A 17,962-nucleotide genomic window follows, 5' to 3' on the forward strand; every position below is an offset into this window, starting at 1 on the left:
TTAAATAAAAATAGGCAAAAAATCTGAGCATTATTTTTTCTTATTGTAAGATTATTTTAAAACTTTGATTTTTGGTATATAATTGCCCATTTTTTTTAGAAAGATTTGTGAATAAATATTTTATTTTAAATATAATAATCACTACATGTTAATATGGAATATGTAAAAAAAATAAAATAAATAAATAATATGATTTTTGTAAATGATTTGTTTCCTTAATTGAAATATTATTTTTTTAGAAAAAAGAAAAAAAAAATAACTAGTGTGTCTTTTAGTATATAGTATTGATTGATTGATTGATTGATGATTAGACATTTTTTCTCTCTACTTTATGTCAAATTGTTGCAAATAATGGCCATGTTTTGAAGAAAGCTTATTGGGGGTATATTAGCTTATTTGACTAACTTTATCTGATTGACTAGTCAAAAAAGCTAATACAAGTATTTGGTAGTAAGCTTATTGAAAGAGCTTATTCCACTAAATAAGCTCTTTTTGAAAAAGCTCATTTTAGGAGCTTTTTCAATTAGCTTATTCATTGATTATTGTGAAATAACACTTATAACCTCATTTAATTTAAAATCATATCTAAACTACCTACCCTATAATTAGCTTATTGTCACATACTCAATCACCTTTAAACTATCAGCTGTTTACCAAACACTTTTATAAAATCTGTTAATACAATAAGTTAGTCAAATCAGTTAGTCAAAATCAGCTAATTAACTCAGTCAGTTTCAGCTTTCAGCTTTCTCCCAAACAGGGCCAATATGTAACAGAGGTAATACATGGACCCTAGCTTGAATTTATAGGGGCCTTGTCAAAAAAATTATACTCCAAAAATTAGTTTAGGTTTCATGCCATGCATAATATTTTACTATATTTAATAAATAAATAATACGTATTGCTTTATAAGTTCATTATGTTTAATACGAGTTTAAAATAAAAAAGTACTAGCATAGTGCCCGTGCAATGCATGGTTTATAAATCAAATATTAATTATTAATCCCTTGGAAAAAGGAAAAAAAAAAAAAAAAAACCTAAGATAATTCAATTAGTAATGAAAGGCTCATTTACTAAGGGCTTGTTACATTTACTTAATTTCAGTTCAGTTCAATTCAGCTCCAATCAGTTTAGTTCACTTTAGCTCCTAATTTCCTTTTCTCATAAATATTCATTTTAGCTTAGGGCCTGTTCACATTTACTGAAGTGAAGTGAAATGATTGGAGCTGAACTAAAATGAATATTTTATAAGAGAAGGAAATTAGGAGCTGAACTGAACTGAACTGCTTGGAGCTGAACTGAAATGAATATTTTATAAGAAAAGGAAATTAGGAGCTGGATTGAACTGAACTGATTGGAGCTAAACTGAACTGAACTGAACTGATTGGAGCTGAACTGAACTAAACTGAACTGAAATTAAGCAAATTTGAACGGGCCCTTAGTTCAGTTCAGTTTAACTTCAATCAGTTCAGTTCAGCTCCAATCAGTTCAGTTCAGTTCAGTTCAGTAAATGTGACATGCCCTAATGGTCGATACAAAAATAAAAGAATGTAATTTGAATAGTACTTTAAGTTTTTAATATTTTTTTATAATTTTATTTTATTAATTGAAAAATAAATTAATATTGGTCCACAATTGCGCATAATTATATAAGAAAAGTAGACTCATTCATTTTCTATCTCTTGTAGAAAAAAAATGTAAAATTTTTGTGTCTTACCTTCTGCTTCAGTAGCTACAATCTAATACAAAATATATATTTTACCCGTCATATTCACCAAAATCATTAACTATTATTATTGTTGTTGTTGTTGTCGTTGTTGTACTGTTGTTGTAAATTCAGCATAAATTTTGCTTGAAAAATATTTTTTTAACCTTTAGATGTATATTTTTTAATCTAAGTTAATTTAATTTTACTTTAGGTTTGTATATTTAACATTTGTAAACTCTATATTTATTTAAAATTACGTTAGATAGTAGTCTAAAATTACGTAGCTAATGGAAAGTACATGAATATTAAATTTTCACAATTATATTATATGATTTGTGAATATTTAGTGTATAACTTATATAATAGATAATTAATGACATTTAATAAAAAAAAGAAAAAAAAAAGGAAGGGATTTTGGAGGGAAAAAACAGCACCAGGAAATGACATGTGTCATTCCTGGCGTCTGTTTTAGTATTATGTAATTGATTGATTGATGATAAGGAGAATTTGTCAAAATCTTCTTTAGAAGTTGAAATACAGTTTTTGTAAGAAACAATATAAAAAGTCTTTTGTTAGAACACACCTTAATTTAAATTTAAAACCACAACCTAGTCAACCCCAATCGTTGACATCTTGACACCACCGCCTAGCCGCCACTAGAACCATCTCTCAACCGCTGGCACCACCTCTAAACCTCTAACACCACCACCCATCAACCTAGTCGTCATCACTGCCTATCCAAATCCCTTTAAACCCACTCGGGAAAATCCCCTCCCTTTCCTTTTATCTTCCAATTAGACTTTCTCTCTCCTTCATTCTTCCTAGCAACCCTTAAATTATGTCAATTGAAGGGGCAAACTCCATAATTTTGCTAGAATTGTTTGCAAAGAACCTCAATTAACCTAATTTCGAGGCAAGTGATGAGGTAATAAAGTTAATAAAATTGGTTGTTAATTTCATACTCCAATAATGGCCTGATAATTTGGGTAGTATTCAATGAAGTTCGGTGGGATTGGTGTAACTCATTATGTGACCTTGAATCACAAGTTCAAGCCCCACTAATTATTCTCGCAGTACTAAATTCTATTAGAATTAGCAATTTTGTCGTGTATCGTGTTTATGTTTGAAAATAAACGGGTTGGAGCCTCAACACTACTTTGAATCATTTAGTAAACATGTTGTCGTTTTGTATTGACTCATTTAATTAAAAGCGTCGAAAAACCTAAACACTAACCCAAATTTTTAGTGTCCAGTTTGTGTCGTGTAGTCATCTTATAAGAAAACACATTATCTCATTCAATAGATTTGTCAATAATTTCATAAATTATTGGTTTTTTGTATTTTTAGGTAGGTTGAGTTTTGTTAATTTAGTCTTGAGAATCTCACACTAATCTAACCTATTTGAACAATGTATCGTGTCGTGTCGACCCCTTTAATTAAACGTTTTAAAACCCTATAAACTTATACTCCATTTATCATATCCGCCTATTCAGATTGTATCGTAGTATCAGATTTTGCCTTCTCACTCGCATTCACACAATCACACTAGACTCATAGTGCAAATCCTTCGGCGCGAGCAACACTAAACATTCAAAAATTTGCCAAAAAAAAAAGGAGCGAATTAACACCAACTTTTCCTTAGGTACAATTTCAACCGTAGATCTTTCAATCATATGTAAATATATACGGTCCACAATTTATATCTACGGTCCACACGACCGCAGACAATAATAACCTTATTATTAAGAATCTCTTTACTCAACTTCTCTCCCATTCTCTCGAACTTCTTCACTCCCAAACTCTCTAAAAACAAGCAGAGTGATCGATAAACTAGAACAACACTCCGGCGAATCTCCGGCGAAAATATTCCGGCGAAGGTTTGAAACTTCCGGTGAGTATCACATTACGATTCAATTTGATGTTAATTTTGTGAAAATCTGCCCTAATTTTGCTACGATTCGTTGAATTTGGTTTCATTAATGTTGGAATTTGACCTAATTTGCTGAAATTTTGGTGTAGTGTGGGTGGAATGAGCGTGGGGAGCGTGGTTTATCAAGTGCCGGCACCGGTAAACGACGGCGGTTCGGGGAAGACTCCGTTGCAATTAGCGTTGGAGGTGAATGCGTGCCGTGTGATTGCTGTTGCGGAGCAGCTTAACATGTGCGCACAAACTTCCGACGACCCTCAAAAATTTCATCATCTTTGTCTTGCTCTTTCCAGGTTTTTTTTTTCTTTTCTCTTTGTAAACCCTAATTTTCTCAGAATTTCCGGTTTATTTGTTGATATTACTATATTGTTGTCATTTTGGAGTGGCGTTGTTCGAAGAAGATTTGATTTTGATGCAAAATTAGGTTAGGTTGATGGTGTTGGTATCTTAGTAATCAGTATTGATTTCTGAAGCTAACAAGTTGTTTCTTGTTTATGGGTTTTATTTTTGGGGGAGTTTAGGTTAGATTGGATGGGTGTGTAGGCGCGTAGTAGCGTGTAGGAAGAGAAATTCTGTTGTTTGTATGGTTTTTTAGGTGGATGGCGAGGGCTAAAGGCGTAAGTAACCATGTTTGTTATGTGCTTGATGTTCAATTTATTAGAAGGCTGGACAAATTGGTCGATGAAGCTCTTGGACATAACCAGGATTTTCAAGGAGGCAATAGCCCGCATGCTTTAAGGCAAGCAAACTTGGTTGCTCATGATTTAAACACTTTCTTATTTTTATACCTCTATAATTACTACTTATTGACACAATCTGGAAATTGTAAGACAATCAGAGAAGGGAACTGATGGTATTGTAAGAATCAGAGATAGCGCTTGTGATGCCTTTTTTCCCTTACAAGGGCTTATAATTTTTATATTTAACTTTCTGGTTTTAAGTTACAGCTATTGGACTCATGTGCGTGAATTAATCATGCACTACATTATAGCTCTGTTGATTATGTATCGCCAGTTGTTTATCCCATTTCTGCATTACAATTTTATGGAGTTGAAAATGTTGGTAGCTAATTTGGAATTTTAGCTTTTTAATCGTAGAGCATAATTGTCTGAATTAGGTACATGCAGAGGTAGTCTGTTTTGGGTCACTTAGGTGTTGAGGACTTGGAAGAGGTAGGTAGTGGCCTACTGAGAACTTAACCAGTGAATTCAAAATGATTGTGCAGTAAAATTTCTGTTAGTACATGGATTGGATTTTTTGTGGTAAATACATTTGAAGTTAAGCATTGATGGGTACACACTGTCTATGACTATATAAAAGGCAAGGATGAGAAGGAATAGTAACGAAGCTACGAGTATTGCTAGTTGGGCTTGGAAATGTATATGTAAAGTGAAATCCAATCTTAAATTTTGCAATGCTGAATGACACATGGATGACAACTCCATCATATAGTATAGCTAAGAGTCTAAGACCTATGCAAGCTCCTTAGGCTTAAGAAGATTCAACAGTGGAGTAACAATGTGCTCCCTTTTTATTTTTATTTTTAAGTGATTCGCTTTCGCTTGAAATTTTCAAAGAATTATAGGGTATTTAAAATACTGGTATTATGGTAGTGTGGTTTGTTGGAGAATTTGTATTATGAGAAACTGAGAAAGTGATAGTGGTTTATTAGTTTATTCATAAATGTAGGATTTGAGTGGAGAGAAATGATTTGAAATGTAAGAGTGGGGACTATGAGAAATGAAGAGAGAGAAATAGTTTACAAATTAGTAGTAGGGGCCAAAGGAGAGAGATATGATGATAAATAATAGAATGTTTCCAAATGGGTAAGTGTGTTTCAAAAATAGGCTAATTATGGAAAGTGTGTCACTAAAAGGAGGGAGTATAGAGCAGGTTCATGGCTAGCATTGATTGGTAGATTGCAATATGTACAACAGAAAATTGCACCATCTATGATAAGGCATGTGATTAATGAATCCTACAATTACTTATTTTTTGACTGTGAGCTCAGTAAAGTGCATGCAGAGCATCAAATACTGGATTGAGAGGTGCCAAAACTACTGATATGTGCATGCTTCTAAGATGGATTGTCAGTAGAACTAATAAGTCAAAGTTTAGGAAGAGGCTTGAGATAGCAGCAGTGGCAGCTGTAATATTTAAGATTTGGTGTGCGAGAGATACAAATTGCTTACCATTTTTCGGTTATCCAGGATGTACAAGCCTACAAGGTTAGGTGAAGAATAGAATTAAAGGTTTTATGGGGAAGTAAGTGTCCTAGGTTGATAGAGATTGGCTGGAGGACCTATAATTCCGTTCCTTGTGCCTTTTTCGTATTCTTGTTGTATGCTTGTTAGGCATGAAGGCCATATTGTTTGAGAACAAAGTGATCATTCCCAGAATATAATGCTGCCGTTATGGTTCATAAGCTGTGACAATGTTGATATCTCAAGCAATATAATCGCTTACTTATCAAATAAGAATGTATAAGAAAATCAGTAGATGTGGGGATCTATTGTATGCCATCGGACAGTTTTGATCATATCCTACAGTATTTGCTGATACATAGATGTTTTAAACTCATGGAGTTGATTTACCCTTGTATTAGCAGACATTGCCAGTACATGGAAATAGTAGGTTTGATATGATTGATAAAATATAAACTACATCTCTTACAGTTTTTTTGAACTACACGACTGTAGTTCAATTGACCTGGATCATCATTTAGATTAATTTTATTGTTTCACAGCATGATTTGATTTTTATGGTTTGCTTAAAATGAAATGCAGGGGAATAGACTATGGGCTTGCAAACAGCGAGGTGCCAGCCCATGCGTCAAAGTTGCCTCCAGTTTTGAAAAAGGTATTCCCATCTATTGAAAATTCTTTCTCCTTTGTTTTCTCTTGAAACATTGGCTTTGAGCTCATTGTCTTGAGCTTTGCTTTCATACTTAAAGATTTCAACAGCATTCTGAGCTTTATATCATATTATCATAGGTGTGTAGCCGAAAAGATGAAATCTTTCTGCAAGCATCTATCATGGTGCTTATGATCTCTGTTAAGGTATGTCACTTATTATAGCTTTGCTTAGTGATGGCGTTTGTGTGGTGAGAAAGCAATTATCTTTGTAGTGGGTGCATTTCTTCATTTAATTATTTCAATTCCATTTCTATGGGATATTTTGATTCTTATTTTTAACTTGTTTATATGTATGTAGATTTAGAGATGGGGAATGGTGGCATTTAACACTCCCCCAAGGACTTGTTCTCTCCAACAATCTAACTTTTTTCAGATAATTGTTATTTATTCTTGTCAAAATCAGACTAGATTAGGCCAGAAATATTCAAATCACACCACTCCAGAACCTTTGATTCTTGTTTACTTATTGCTTAATGTCTTTGATTGTGTATAAAAAAAACTATGAAAATTACATATTGGAAAAGTTTGTGGTGAAACAAATCTAACAGGATCCAAGTTGATAATGTTATTTCTTATAGGTTAGTGTATATATGTAGTTAAAGCTCAGTTAAATTAACACATTAGACCAAGCCAAACCTTTTGTTAATTTAACACATAAGGCCACACCAGAAACACCAGAACAAGTCCTAAGAATTGATTGAGCACCCTTTTTTGATGAGTAATGAAGATGTTAAAGCACCCTTTTGTTAGATATGTTGTGTTTTTGAGTTTCTCTTTCCATTCCCCTTTCCCTTTATTTATTTATTGTATATCTGTTCTCATTTTTCTGCTTTTCATGGGGTAGTGAATATGAATGAACTCTTTTAATTTTGATTAGAGGAGGACCTGGGTTCTAGGGAAAATGACTCCCTCAGATTACTCGCAAAATTTAAGTTCCTTATTAAGCTAATGAATGCTCATCTCTTCATTGAATTCTACTTTATTTTGAATGCTTAGTGAGTGTTACATGTACTCATGTGGCTCTTGCAGCTTTTGAGCATAAATACATGTGCGTGTTTGTGTTGAGCATTTTTTGAATTATGGTTATTTTGTACACAGAATGCTTGCAAACTCGGATGGTTCAGTGTCCAGGATACGAAAGAACTTCTGACTCTTGCAGATGAGGTGGTATCTCATTGCTTACATTTGAACTTTCTTGTTTTCCTGTTCAATCTGATCTTTTTGTTGAAGTTTATCTTTTGATATTTCCCTTGTAGGTTGCAAGCTTCTTCGTGACCAAAAAAGATGTTAACACTGAAGTGTGTAATTTTCTGCCAACTTTTTCTACCATAATGTCCAGGTACTACCTCATGTCTTGTTTGTCATATGCTCCCTCCTTTCAAATATTTCTGTTAGGTTTGGGCACTTGTCAAGGGATTCAGTAGTGTCATAGGTATTTTGGCTGATAGTAAGGGAACAAGAATAAAACAAAACAGATAAATAGAGAGTTAGCGAGTGAGAGGAGTCACACGAGTGTTTAATGTATACACTTGGGTTGAATGGGTGAAAGTATGAAGAAGATTTTTGCAGACATCCTTAAATGGAATACAAGAAGATTATGTGGACAAAGAGATTATGAATTTATGAGCAATACTAAATTATTTTTTCTTTAATCATGGGATGTAGGAGGAAGGTTTTTGTTTATGACTATATGGAATAATTACTTTTGGTTCATTTAGCCGACCTCACTTATGGGATTAAGGCTTTGATTGATTGATTGATGATCATGAAGCTCCTGACCTTGTTGCTTAGTATTTACATGTGTGAATAATGGTTAACAGGCTAATGAAAGTAAGTAAGAGATTGCTGCAAGATGCTCTCCAGAAAATAGAAACTGTAAAATATAACTGTGCTAGAATTGTTAGAGGTTCCAGATTCATGTTAACAGTCTATTAGTCAACCCTATCTGTTCATGGTGTGAGGCCATAAGGAGGCAGAGGTTGCAAGAATGCATCCCAACTTGATTATGGGATTTTTTTGGCAATTTGCTTCTTCCATTGGGAACCCCAGAATATAGTAAATACTAATATATTGGGCAATCCTATGGCTCAAATTTTTTTCAAACAATCTTCTTGCTAGTCTAAAGACTGCAGATTGGTGATGACTTGAGAGGCTAATGGTTTCCCTACTATTATGACAATGGAAAAGTTTTAATCAAAACTGTAGATTTTGAATGTGAATTATTGATTATTTGTTCATGTAATTTATTCTTAGAAAGGGAAATACTTTGTATTTAGTCAAAATTTTGTCCTTTCTTGTTTAAGTAACTGTTTTTTTCCCCTACATCTATAGGTATTATCCGCGATTTAAATTAGGCCATGTTATTGCGTCTCTTGAAGTTGAGGTAGACTTCTAATCCCTATGTAATGCATTATCTCCTTTGTTTTGGTTAAAAGCATACTAGTATCCAATCGAGTCCACTTTTTTAGCCATATCTTTATTGAGTGGGATAGATTGAATCTATTTTTGGCTACATTTTGAAATTTGCACACTTACTGTTTCTGGCCTTTGGTGCAGCCAGGATATGGGACTCACTTGGTTGATTTTCACATCTCCAAGGACATAAAAATTGCGAAAGAAGAGAAAATAGTAAGATTTTTTTTATTTTTTTTGTGGCCTGCTTCAATTGAAGTTTTTATCTTTTGGACGGAAGAAACTTATCTTGTTCACTCTCTGTTTTTGAATCCTTCTCGTTTTTGTTTTTTAAGGGACCAACTCCTAGAAGTCAATGTGTATATTTGTTACAAAATTTATATTCTATGTTATGAAATTATGTCAAATATTTATACTTCAAAATAATTATATATATATATATATATATATATATATATATATATATATATATATTTCAAAACGACGTGTATTTAGAAATAGCAAGGGTGGCGTATCTGAGCAATAATTTTTTTTTTTTTCCTTTTTTTCTATCTGGCTTGGTGTTTAATATATATAGTAAGGTCCCGTTCTCTTCACCTTATTTTTGCTGAATTGAAATTATTTTTACTGAAATAAAATTATATTTGTTGAACTTAAATTAATTTTACTGTACTGAAATTATTTTTGCTGAACTGAAATTATTTTTACTGAACTGAACTTAATATTAATGAATTGATCTTATTTTTACTGAACTGAAATTATATTTACCTAATATTATTTTTTTTTAGGGTGAAGAGAACAGGGCCTAATACCGTGTGTGTGTGTGATATTGGAATTAGGGGTGTTAAGGGGAGGGGGAAACCTATAAAGACTTGGATTGATGTTGATAGGTTGCTATACCAATAATGCACTTAACTTATTTGTCCAATATGAGGTTATCATGGAATTATGTTATTTTTCAATTGCTATTTTGTAGTGATTAAGAGTATTGCAATATAAGTGGTTGAAAGTATACCTTTCACACTTGTTTATCAGTAAACTGACATCGAAGTCGTGATTGAATTTGACACTCCATTTTTTCTTGTTTGGCTTTTATGTGTTTTGCTGTATTTTAAGAGAAGTGTAGAAGAACAAAAAAAATAAACATTTTATGAAGTATTGCACCAAATGCATAGAGAGAAATTGAATCATTAGGACAATCAGGCTTGAAACATCCCAAAATTGGAAGGAGGATTGTCACTCTGAAGTCAAGATTAAATACGGAGTAGTATACTAGTATGTTAGTTCTTGGTGTCTGGAATATATAGCAACAGATTTCGAAGACTGGAGTAATAATATAGAGGATCTTGCAGAATAAGTTTGGAACCTAATTGTGGAGTGGCCTAGCTTGTAATGGCAGGTTGGAGTTTATGGGATTTACTATTTTTTTCATGTTAGGAACATTGGTAAAGTCTCCTTGCTTTCTTCTTTGCAGCTTCGCTTAGCCAACAACTCTACAGCTTATCATTTTGCGTTGATTGAGCACATTTTTGTGTGTGTGTGTCGGGGGGGGGGGGGGTTTAAATGAGCGTACTATTATCGACGAACCACATATTTTTAAAACACTTCAAACTACTCCTTTTGTCCCTTAACTTTTGCCCCATACTACTTTTGGTTATAGGGGACCACACCTTTACTCTCTCAACCACTACACTTGGTCCCACTACTTTTCAATCTCATCAATTTCTTCCAACCAAAACTTAAAAAATTTTCTTACCTCTATGGAAAAAAGGGACGGAGGGAGTATATTGAGGGAGAAATTCTGATGAATCTTGAATTCTTTGTGGTCCAAACTTCAGAAGTTTTTATCTAAAATATTAAGAATACCCTTTGCATCCTTTGTGCAACCCCTGGAACCCTTCTGCGAATGTACTGAATTGCTTCTGGTCCTCTGAATTTTATTCTGTCAATAGTGCTCTCTCTATCTTTCCAGTAACAATATGTCCAAGAATAAGATTTAACCTTAATCTGGTCTACAAATACAATATTATTTGGTTTGTTGTTTGTCGACGTATTTACCTTTATCAGTTTCCACTTTTTAGCCGTTGTAGTTCTTTTGTATAAGCTAAGAGTGTACCATATTTTTATTTGATTATAAGCTCCTGAGTTCTGCACTCCTGCTATTGTCCTTGTCAGTCAGCTTGAAGCAGTATCAGTCCTGGGTGTCATAATTTCCTTTGATTGATTATATCCTTGAATTCCCTTTGTATCCAAATGTCTTATAGTCCCTGCACTTGTTATCATCTGACCATTTAATGCACAGAAAAAGGTAGAAAGAGAGGTTGATTCAGTAGCAAAGCAATATGGTTCCTTAAGTTTTTTCTTCTAAATTGTAATCCAATTAATCCAGAGGGACTCTTGGGCTGAGATACTGAGTTGAGTTGCCATTCGTTTTAATTGGTTAATTAATATGAACCCATAAAGTGTGAATATGCTCGACCTAGAAGACTTTTAGGCTTAAAGTCTTAAACCCCGCAGCAGTTTTTCTGATGTAGAAAAAATGTAATTGTCAAACATTTTCCAAGTCTTAAAATGGATTTGCCCTAATATTTTGTTTTTTTACCCTTTCTGCATAATATATTGGTGGACTGATGGTTTTGAAATTTTGGTGGAACTTGAATATATTCCAGTGAACTTGGAGTGGAAACATCCTTCGCATCATTCTTTCATTTTTATAACGATACGAAACTTATGCATGGATGAAATAAATCCTGAGTTTTAGATATTTTAGGTGAGGGTGGTAATGATATCGTAGCTTTGAGATCCTGTAGGTTTCTTGTTCAATATTCAAATCATCGTCTACTTCTAAAGTATGAAGGGTACAAATTTTTAATTGCTATCACATTTGTTGTGCATTTTCAAATGGCCTACGGGGCAATGAAAGAATCATGAAAATGAGCGTACTTGGAAATTGGAATATATGGCCTATGATATTCAAGAACTGCTGTACATGCCTACAAGTCACATTAACAGTACTGTTTGCTTCAGCAGAATGAAAATTTTGATCCTGTAGCCTGTAGGTCATGTCTTGAGGTGGATGGGACAATGTATTTAGATTTTTGAACAATCTTACCTTTCCAAGGACAGAAGTTTATCTCTTATACTTTTGCTTGAAATCATAAGGACAGGATGACACTTCAGAATGAATTTGAAGTGCAGAGTGCTGACAAGCCATTTGATTTTGTCTGATGTAACATGTCAAGTGTTACCCCAAGATTTGGACTGGCAGTGGTTTTGACTAAAGAAAGGAGTTTAATAGTTGAGTTAACGCTGTTAAATGGAGAGTGTTTTACACACAGAGCATAATTAGAGTATAGGCTATGCAGTTGGCTGACACTAGACACTCATTTGTTGGCTGTTGGTGTATCCGTGTATGGAATTAAATCTCAACATTTTGTTGGCGATGTTCATATATAGCTTTATCTTAGCGTTAGAGACAAGGGTTGGTTATGCTTAAGTTCCATTGTTTTACTCTGTATCTTGTTGATCACTTCATTATTGATCCAGTGTTTTCTTGTTTTTATAATTTCTGCTTATCCTAATGGTAACGTTTTTAATCTATCATTTTGCTTTCTAATATCACAGTATTTGTTCGTGGCTATGAAAGACAACATAGATACATCATCTTGTATTGTTACCCCTCGACAGGTGAAGTATGTAGTCTGCTCCTCTAATCCTCTTCTTCCTAATATACAGATTTTCCCTGCTTTACCTTTTTTTTTTTTTTTTTTTTTTATGGATTTGTGCAGTATCTTGCTCAATGGCAATGCTGTGGATCATAGAAGCAGTTCGTCGATGGTTTGTAATTAATCATGAGTATAAGAATCTAATTGCTGATGTCAGCCCCCCCTCCCTCTTTTGTCTATCTCTTAAGTGGTTTATTGTTTATCAGGATCATGGGCCTCAGCTTCCAACTGTAGTCAATAGTTCTTTAAAATATGGAATAAATCTCCTTCAAGTGGTGGGACAATTTAATGGTATTTTCCATTTGACATGAGAGTCTGCATTGTGTTCTGATCTTTTATTTATTTATTATTTCTATTTAAGTGGCCTCTGAGATATCCTCTTTGATGTGAAGGTCATTGCGTTCTCTCCATTGCTCTTATGAGTGTCATACCATCTTCTGCTCTTCCAGTTCCTCCAGATTATGATCAGCCCGCAACTGCTGCATTAAGCTCAGGTATGCTGTGAGATTATTGGTGACAGTGATTGAGAGTATATGGGCTTATAGTTTCAGACTTGTGTGTGGTTTGGTGCATGCAACTATGCGCAATTTGTTCTAACAAAAAGTATATAAACTTCTGCTTCAGTCTCTTCTATTTTTCTTCTTTTATATATACAAGCTGTGAGACACACGCAAATTGCTTGTGCAACATAAAAAATTAATATGCATGGCTCGATTCTCTTTTTTTTTTTCCCTAAAATATTATCTACCTTATTCTAATAAAAAAAAAAATATTAGTGGGTTTATAAATTGATGAAATCATAGAGGTTAAAAGGTAAGATATGAGTACATTATAATGTTCATGCAAAATATGATTTCCCTTAAAAAAAAATTAAAAATGAAATAAATTAAAGGGTGGTAGTTTTTTTGTTTTTTTTTTTTAAAAAAAATGGTAGTTATATTTTTTAAATTATGGTAGTTTTCTTTTGAAAATCATAAAAGATGAAAGGGGTATTTTGGGAAAGTGAAATTTATCACCCAAAACCCCCTTTCACTTTATATATTACTAAAGATATATATATTTTTTTGGTGGAAAAGGGAAGAATTAAATTAACTTAACTGTCATCCAAGACAGAAACGTACAATACAGAGTTACACCCATCAGTGGGGTCACCCAGCAAGATCATAGTCTTACTAATAGTAGCATACTTTTTAAACTTTATATATAACTTATTGCCTTATTGGAACTGCATGGTTTATTTATCTGTATTTTTTTATAGGAGCTATTAGGTATAACGTTTGTGTGTGTGTTAGGGGGGGGGGGGGGGGGGAAGCTGGCTGCGGGAGAAGCTAGTGTTTCCTTAGTGTAGTGGTATTACAACCATCAGGCTAGTTTTATCCTATTCATAATAATAAGCCTTTACGATTTCTCTCTTCTTCACTTTAATTTTCTCTCGTTCTCCAACTTGTGGTTTCTGCCTCTTCTACCTGCCTCGTTCTTACCTCCCCTGACTTTCTCTCCCTCTCCACCTTTCTGACCCTATCATCCACCTGATTTTTTGTCTTCTACTGTCTTCAACATCATAAATTCATAATTGCCTTAATATCACAATTGACTGTCAGTAACTCATCAACTTCATTGACGTAATTGTTTGAAGTAAAGACAAACCGCAAAAGGCTTGATCACTTCTTGAACTTTTTCCCTAATCTAAAATAAATTGAAGGTAAGGATTTGTTGAATAAAATTCCAGATTAATGACTACTTTGTCTGTAATTGCTCACCAGTGCAGCTGCTCAATCATGGTTGAGCATTTTCATTGATTGTTTACTAGAATGACATACTAGATCTTTGATTGCTCTCTCAATCTCCTTTTTTTTTTTTATTATTTATTTATTTTTTATGGTCAGATTCGGAGATTATTGAAGGGCCATCCCGGGTTAGTCTTCACTGCCCTATAAGGTAAGTTTTGTCTGATGTTCAGTGTCTTCCACTCTGTGCCTTGGTTTCTTACTCAATTTTACTCCTGTATTACTAGTGTATTTTGTGGAGTTTTCACTCATAGGTGTAATAGACACAGATAAATGTGATGTAACTAAAATCTTGTACTGTATCGGGTCGCAACAAATTAACACCTATCTTGTAGTAATGCTGATACAGTATTGCTGTATCCGTGATTTTTGTTTGCTTTGTTTTTTAATGCTAAGGATAAGGCTCATCGTAGGAGGGATGAGTGAGATTTGACCCCTAGCCTCAAGCCTGAAAGTCGGAGAGCTAGCCAACTTCTCTAGCCTCCTATCTCTGTTGTATTCCTGAATTGCATTTCCCTCCACATTATTGCAGTCTTGTATATCCACTGTCTTTGTTTTTTTTGGTTCCTTCCTGTCTCTTTGCCTTTTATCTGTGCTGTCATCATAATCCATGTCACTGCTGACTGCTGCTAATCGTGAATGTTCAGTGCTGGAGTTGCTGTTGCTCCCTGAAACAAAAATTGGCATTACTGATACTGGTGCCTTTCTGACTAACCAAGGGACGCGTAATTTAATTAATTAATTTTATTTAATTTGTTGGCAGTAAAACACGCATCAAAAAGCCAGTGAAAGGAAACTCTTGCAAGCACTACCAGGTAATTGCCCCTTTAGACATGTTCCAACTATGCTCTTCTGCTTTAAATATATGTTTCATTAAATGTTGTAAAAGCTTATCATTTTGTACCTTTAATTGTTTATGTTCTGGGGGAGTATTATAATACTTCCACTGTTTTTTTAGTTGCATCTTTTTGTTTTTTTACGGATTCCTAGGCAATTTTGGAGTAGAGAGAGGTAGAGAGAATAAAAATAAATGGGGCCTGTGTGATAGGAGAGATAAAGAGAATTAATTAGCTAAAAGGTAAAGTGATGCATCTGAATTGAAACTTCCTATCTAAAAGAAACAAGAGGAAGTAGCTTGTAAGATTATGATTATCTGATGCTGTTGAAAGAGTTGTGCAGACCCTTGTATACATTTGTGCGTTGTTGGCCTCTTTTTCACACAATTTCTATAGCTTTTTGGTCAGGATGAGTAGGGGAGGTGCCGTTTATCAACGGATAGGGTTTTTCGGTCAGGATGAGTTTTCATACTTGATATGACCTGCTCTCATTCTCAATTAATTGGATTTTTTTTATAAAAATATTTTTAAATGCAGTGTTTTGACTTCAGCAACTATGTCGAGATCATGTCAAAACGACCATCCTGGCGGTGTCCAAGCTGTAATCAAACTGTGTGCTTCACTGATCTTCGTGTTGATCAGAAGATGGTCAAGGCAAGTTGAATCTGCCTATGTTTTTTTTTTAATTATTTTTTTAATTTTTCTTTTTGGGGTGTTACATATTTTACTCTTAATACTATTGCTTCAATTACTTTTTAGGTCCTACAAGAGGTGGAAGAGAATATTTCTGAGGTAATTCTATCTGTAGATGGTTCATGGACAGCTGTTTCCAATCGTAAGCGTAAAGAAGTATCACCCGATAATACATCAGCTAACCATCAGGAGGGTCATGAACTGGATTCATCTTCTGATATTCTGGAAGCTAGCAATATGTATGATCTAACTGGTGAAGATGATGATATGGAGATTGCTGATCGATGTGAGCCAATAGATGTAAAACCTGTAATCCAGCATAATATTCAGGGCCCATGTGCTCCTTCAAATATAACCCTACCATCAGTGTCTAGATGTACCACAGAATTGAATCAATATTCTTCTGTACAAGCTATGCATGGTCCATCTCTTGGGGCAGGGTTAAATTCCAGCTCTATCGGTTTTAACATCAGGCCTCAAGCACATTTTGGTGGCGTTTCGGGTACCTCAACTGGTAATCATGGGATGACTCCTGTGTTGACAGATGCTGTTACTCCTGCGCTAAATCGACAGACTGATAACTTTCAAGGGACTAATTGTCCAGCAAATTCAATGTATAACAATTTACAGTTGCAAGACGTATATTCACAGGAACTTCTGAATAATTTTCTTTCAATACCCAGAAATGTTAGGAGGGATCCATCTGCTATCCAGGCTCTTCCAGTACCCCAGATCCCTTCTAATCCACTGCAGCATGCAAGACCTAATGTGAGATTCCCTGCAGCAAGCGTGTCCTCTGTTCCTTTCCAGGGGCCTGTTGGGTCAAATGCACACGTTTCTAGCCCTTTTGGTATTACTGTTGAAAGGCAGCGGAATCATCTTCAATCACAAGCCAGGCCTCATCTGTCAAATAGTTCACTACCAAACCATTCAGTTTCCTCAGTAAGTTATCTGTGACTCTGTGTACTAATTTGTCTTTGATTCTGTTGTTTTAAGCTTTCCAGACTAGTTTGTTACGCAACTTGCTTCGTTTAATCATCATTCTGCTTAACAGGGAATGCATCATATGTTGAGCCAGCCACAACATCTAATGCATAATAGGCAGCCACCTCATCTAGCGCGGACATCACTTCCTCGCAACGATCTTCAGCACGGAGCTCCCCCAAGAGCCGGGCTTACCAACTCACCGAGCACTCTCCAACGTGTTCGGCTGCCTCCGCAGGCTTCGCTTGGGAGACAGCAGCAAAGCATGCCTCTCCATACACAGGAGGTCAGGATGCCATCCTCCTTGCCCCAGCACTCGGGAGTAACACCTCAGGTTGTCACTCGGCCTGAAAACTTGATTGATTTTCAATCAGAGCAAAATTGGAGACCCAGTGGCCGAATGCGAGGTGCACTCACGGGGGAAGCTTATTCTCATGCTTTGAGCCAATACATGGGTCAAGCGACTCAGGTTGCACAACCAGCTCAAACTCCTATTCCTAGACCATCTGTGTTAGCAGCATCTTCATTGCCACCTAGCCTTATCCAGATGGCCAATAGAAGGATAGCCTCTGAGCTGCCAGATCGATCAGCAACCATTGCTGCAACTATGTCTGGAACTGTTGGTGCGCAGGCAGAAACATCTCGAGGGCTCAATTAATATAACATTACGTCTGCAGTATTCATTTTGTGGAGGCTGTATATGAAGATAATTTATGTTCTACGGTTAGTTGATCTCTGCTGGGGGCGTGTTGAAATATGTTGCTATGTCGATTTTTATTTATTTCTTGCTGGCTACCACACTTGACAATGTAGGCTGACCCAGAAGATAGATTTCCTTCCACGCTTGTCGTAGTGAATCCTAATTATAGCAATGTATATTTTAGTTATATGTACAGTAATGAAAGCAAATTAGTTTTTGTTTTTATGGTTCTCCAAAGGAATACTTTGTTAAAACAACCTTAAGTACATGGGAAA

General features: G+C 34.9%; 1 protein-coding gene across 2 annotated transcripts; it reads left to right on the forward strand.

Moving 5' to 3' along the window:
• The first annotated feature begins 3,460 nt into the window (after positions 1-3,460).
• On the forward strand, positions 3,461-17,910 carry LOC145598134 (uncharacterized). 2 transcript variants are annotated; one of them, XM_081654443.1, is made up of 18 exons: positions 3,461-3,599; positions 3,728-3,928; positions 4,297-4,374; positions 6,422-6,494; positions 6,629-6,694; positions 7,649-7,714; positions 7,807-7,889; positions 8,882-8,933; positions 9,107-9,178; positions 12,587-12,654; positions 12,751-12,799; positions 12,894-12,978; positions 13,080-13,181; positions 14,574-14,625; positions 15,238-15,289; positions 15,848-15,964; positions 16,070-16,945; positions 17,058-17,910. In XM_081654443.1, the coding sequence occupies exons 2-18, from the start codon at positions 3,738-3,740 to the stop codon at positions 17,643-17,645; spliced, it is 2,670 nt and encodes an 889-aa protein (XP_081510569.1). In that variant the 5' UTR covers positions 3,461-3,599; positions 3,728-3,737; the 3' UTR covers positions 17,646-17,910. The 2 variants fall into 2 exon arrangements, with proteins under 2 accessions (XP_081510569.1, XP_081510570.1); XM_081654444.1 differs by lacking the exon at positions 4,297-4,374.
• The last annotated feature ends 52 nt before the right edge of the window (positions 17,911-17,962 follow it).

This window comes from Chenopodium album, chromosome 20 (assembly GCF_948465745.1).
Source record: "Chenopodium album chromosome 20, dcCheAlbu1.1, whole genome shotgun sequence".
NCBI classification, from domain to species: domain Eukaryota; kingdom Viridiplantae; phylum Streptophyta; class Magnoliopsida; order Caryophyllales; family Amaranthaceae; genus Chenopodium; species Chenopodium album.